This window comes from Phalaenopsis equestris, unplaced genomic scaffold, assembly GCF_001263595.1.
Source record: "Phalaenopsis equestris unplaced genomic scaffold, ASM126359v1 Scaffold000419, whole genome shotgun sequence".
In the NCBI taxonomy this organism is placed as follows: domain Eukaryota; kingdom Viridiplantae; phylum Streptophyta; class Magnoliopsida; order Asparagales; family Orchidaceae; genus Phalaenopsis; species Phalaenopsis equestris.
This window is the reverse complement of record NW_018164860.1, coordinates 121,290-124,771: the sequence shown is the minus strand read 5'-3', so window position 1 is coordinate 124,771 and position 3,482 is coordinate 121,290. Positions and strand designations below refer to the sequence as shown.

The 3,482-nt window shown below is 35.6% G+C and overlaps 1 protein-coding gene across 2 annotated transcripts in view; it reads right to left on the bottom strand.

Moving 5' to 3' along the window:
* The window catches only part of LOC110027183, a gene marked incomplete at its 5' end in the record, with an annotated part of 23,411 nt that overhangs the window by 14,749 nt on the left and 5,180 nt on the right, over positions 1-3,482 (bottom strand). For both annotated transcript variants that reach the window (XM_020728504.1, XM_020728503.1), the window contains 1 exon segment: positions 2,613-2,834. In XM_020728504.1, coding sequence (XP_020584163.1) covers positions 2,613-2,834 — 222 coding nt within the window.

Sequence of the window (3,482 nt, the reverse complement as noted above, 5' to 3'; positions counted from 1 at the left end):
GGGGGGTTCAGCATGTCCGAAGATGAGTCATTTTGTACCATTGCGAGAATATCATGCGAAGTTATTCAAAGGTTATTTTCTGTTTTGCATGGTACCCCTTGTCAGATATCTAGTCAGGAGAGATGAATACCAACTTTGTAGTGAGCCCAATAACTTTTATGGGGACGAAAAATCCTTCAATGGGATCCAGATTCTTCAGTGGCAAAGATGTCTTTCCTGAGGGGGTGCTAGTGAGAGGGGTGCTACCTGCCACAGATTTTACCTCAGAATTGATCCCTCCTCTCATACCATTTCCTCAGCTGCACCCAGTCGATTATGAGAGGTGGAAGAAGCAGGTTACCCCTGAAATGACTCTATACCTGAGCCGTGAGAATACTCGTCTACCTACAGTTCCAACTCAGGATGTGCCAAAAGATGATAGATACCTGTTATACTAGAATGTGTTGTGGAATGACAATGCTAACATGATTGACCTACCAATGAACTTGAAACTGTGACACGAGAAGCCAGAAGCTTCGACCAATGAAGTCGAAGCTCCTCCAACCTTGGGAGACTAACGCGGGGCTTCCCCCGCGCGGGTGCAATACTCGAGAGCGAGATTCACCCACCTCTAAACTGGTAAAATAATCCTATAAAAGGATTGTCCACCTCTAAGGAGTTGATAGTAAATTTCAACATAAGTTATCACCTGAATGATCCGAATTAAATCTAATAAAATTATGGGCTGACAAGTTGCTCGGGACACATAAAATCCAAATGTGATAGATGCAAGCAATACATCAATGAAACCAGCACAACTAGTAGCATCTTTTAGTGGTGGTGGGACAGAGTGTCACTAACCAATTCTTGAATGAAATATTATAGTTGGATAATTCGAAAAAGTGATGCTTCATCAATTTGGATTTTCATTAATAGCAAACGACAATAGATGGTTTGGACATTTTGGAGCTTATTGCAAAAAATGCTTTCTTCAATTAATGTGAATGGGATTTTTGGCAACAAAAAAACATTCATCATTATTGAATTAAACAAGCGACAATTATCAACAAAGTGCAATTAGCATATCTAAGTAGTAAAGAACTTTCTGCATGGCTAAAGTTGTAAATAAAAAGCAAAAATGAATTGATTTTGACTAAATAAATTGATGTAGGATTACTTTGCTCATTACCTAGCCTAATTTATGTGATGTTATCAGCTAACTACAGTGGCATATCCATCATCATCAAATTCAACAAGTAACATTCCTTGACACTAAGGGCAAAAAGCACATATAAATGGCAAAGAACTTTCCGTATAATTAATTTTGAATGGAAAAATTAGATATGAATTGATTTTGTGCTAAGTAGATCAATGTCGAACATTACCTACTCTAATCTGTGATTATCTATAACAAAAGGCAGAGATCAAAGTCTCCCATGATTGAAATTTGATCAGATGAGGACAGACATGCCCAAACCCAAGTAGTCAAAGCTGTCAGTAGTGATCTAGAAGCGATCACCATTGATAAAATCTCAAATTGTTATTCCAACATATCACATACTAGTCAATGATGTCACAAGTGCATTGGCAGCAAAGGCTTGAAAGTTTGACAGATAAATCAATTAGAACAAGAATAAGGAGTCTCCTCATCTCTTGAACAAATTTTTGAAAAAAACATGCAATAATATATCTTTTCTACATAGATCAACTTCTCATCATAAAGGATGTTTAAAGACAAACAACCACAAAATGATGGACCTTAGGAGGCACAACAACTAGATAAGTTAGAACCTTTTAGAAGAATCTAAGTAATAACCAACACAAATCACTGGCAAATGAGGTAATCAACATGTTTACTAGTCCAACGGCTCTCTGAGAACTAATTGTAATAGAAAATATAAGGCCTTCATCCGCCCAAGAGGCACCCACTAGCCACAAATGAGGAAGCAGTTGGCCTACCCAAACAAAGTTAAGTTAATTCTGCATATTAAGTGAATTCAAAATTACTAGGGCACTGACTCCAGCAATTTAGGTATACTGGACTTGTTACATCCGTCAAATCTTGTTTAAGGGGTTGCCGAACATTCTTAGCTTGTTTGGAAACCATTGAAACCAAATGAGCTAGAATGGAGTCTAGTTTGGCTCTTCTATTACGTCAAGTTTCATGCTTCGTGTTTAAAGTAGTGATTGATAAAATATATAATTTTATGAGCCTAAAAAGTATAAAATCAACTAAATCACATCCCATGGGATGTCTTTTAATTTATAATGCCAATAAACATGTTTTATCCTGATACTTATCAGGTATACCCCAAGGATGGACAACCTTATGGAGAGGGACTAAAGTTTATTAAGGTTTTGACTCTAGCATTTAGTTCAAAATGACGAAGAAGTAATCTGCAAAAGTGTCATTCATGAGACAGCACAAATTCAAATTTAACAAATTGCAATCAATCAATTCAAAGGCAACCATAACCATCCAATATATATAATTCACTAAAATTATCTATCAATCATAAAAATTGCTTATTTAAAGGGGAGAGAAATCCATTGAACATTTAATTAAATAAAAAAAAAACTTTTTACATTAGAAAAATTATCTTCATGGTGAGTTGATTAATAAGCTTAGATACCTCCCGTTACATGGCATCGAGCTAGATGATTCACCAAGGGATACTTCAGAGACAGGTAGAGAATCTATTAATCCACCATCATGTGTATTATCTTTAGCAGGTAAGTTCATTTTGGAACCACCATTTAGATTACAAAATGTTTTATTTTTCCTGGAATGTATATCTCGAACACCTATGCCGGTAGTTTGCTTCTCAGTACAGTTTAATTTCTGTCTCTTTTTCCTGAAATAAGAATGGCATGTTAACAACCTGATAGTAATAGTGAATAAATTTAAAATAAAAAAAAAAAAAAAAAAAATGACATTTACCCTATTCTTAGGGATAATCAAGACATCAATATTCACTGAGCATCAGGATATTCAGAGCCACTAAGTTGTACATTAGTGATTGCTCAGCAAAAGCCACCCCACTTGTGAGCTTTCTTGATGTGATAAAAAAAATCAGGAATGGCCTTTGTTAAGGGAGGTTGTGTTTAATTAATTAGATTTATCTAGACGAACCAAATTTTATTTAGATTTGAAGACAAAATTTCTCAATGGCAAGCCGACATAGCTAATCACCCCATAGATTTTTGGCTAAAAATTTAAATTTAAAATACTATAGCCAATTTGAAGAGAAACAAAGTGAGATATCCAATATAAACTAACTTAAAAAATTTAACTTAAAACTTCAAAAATTTAACTTAACAAAAGAACTAGAGCACCAGGCATGAGCATAACATTGCTCTGGTGCTTGGAGGGCATAATGGAGGGCATAAGTGGAAGAGGAGAGGTACGTGATGGAGATGGTGCTAATGGGAATGGAAAGAAAGAGCTCCTGTATGCTGAGGGAAAGCAGAAAATGACCAGAAAAATCCCTCGATTATTTGTG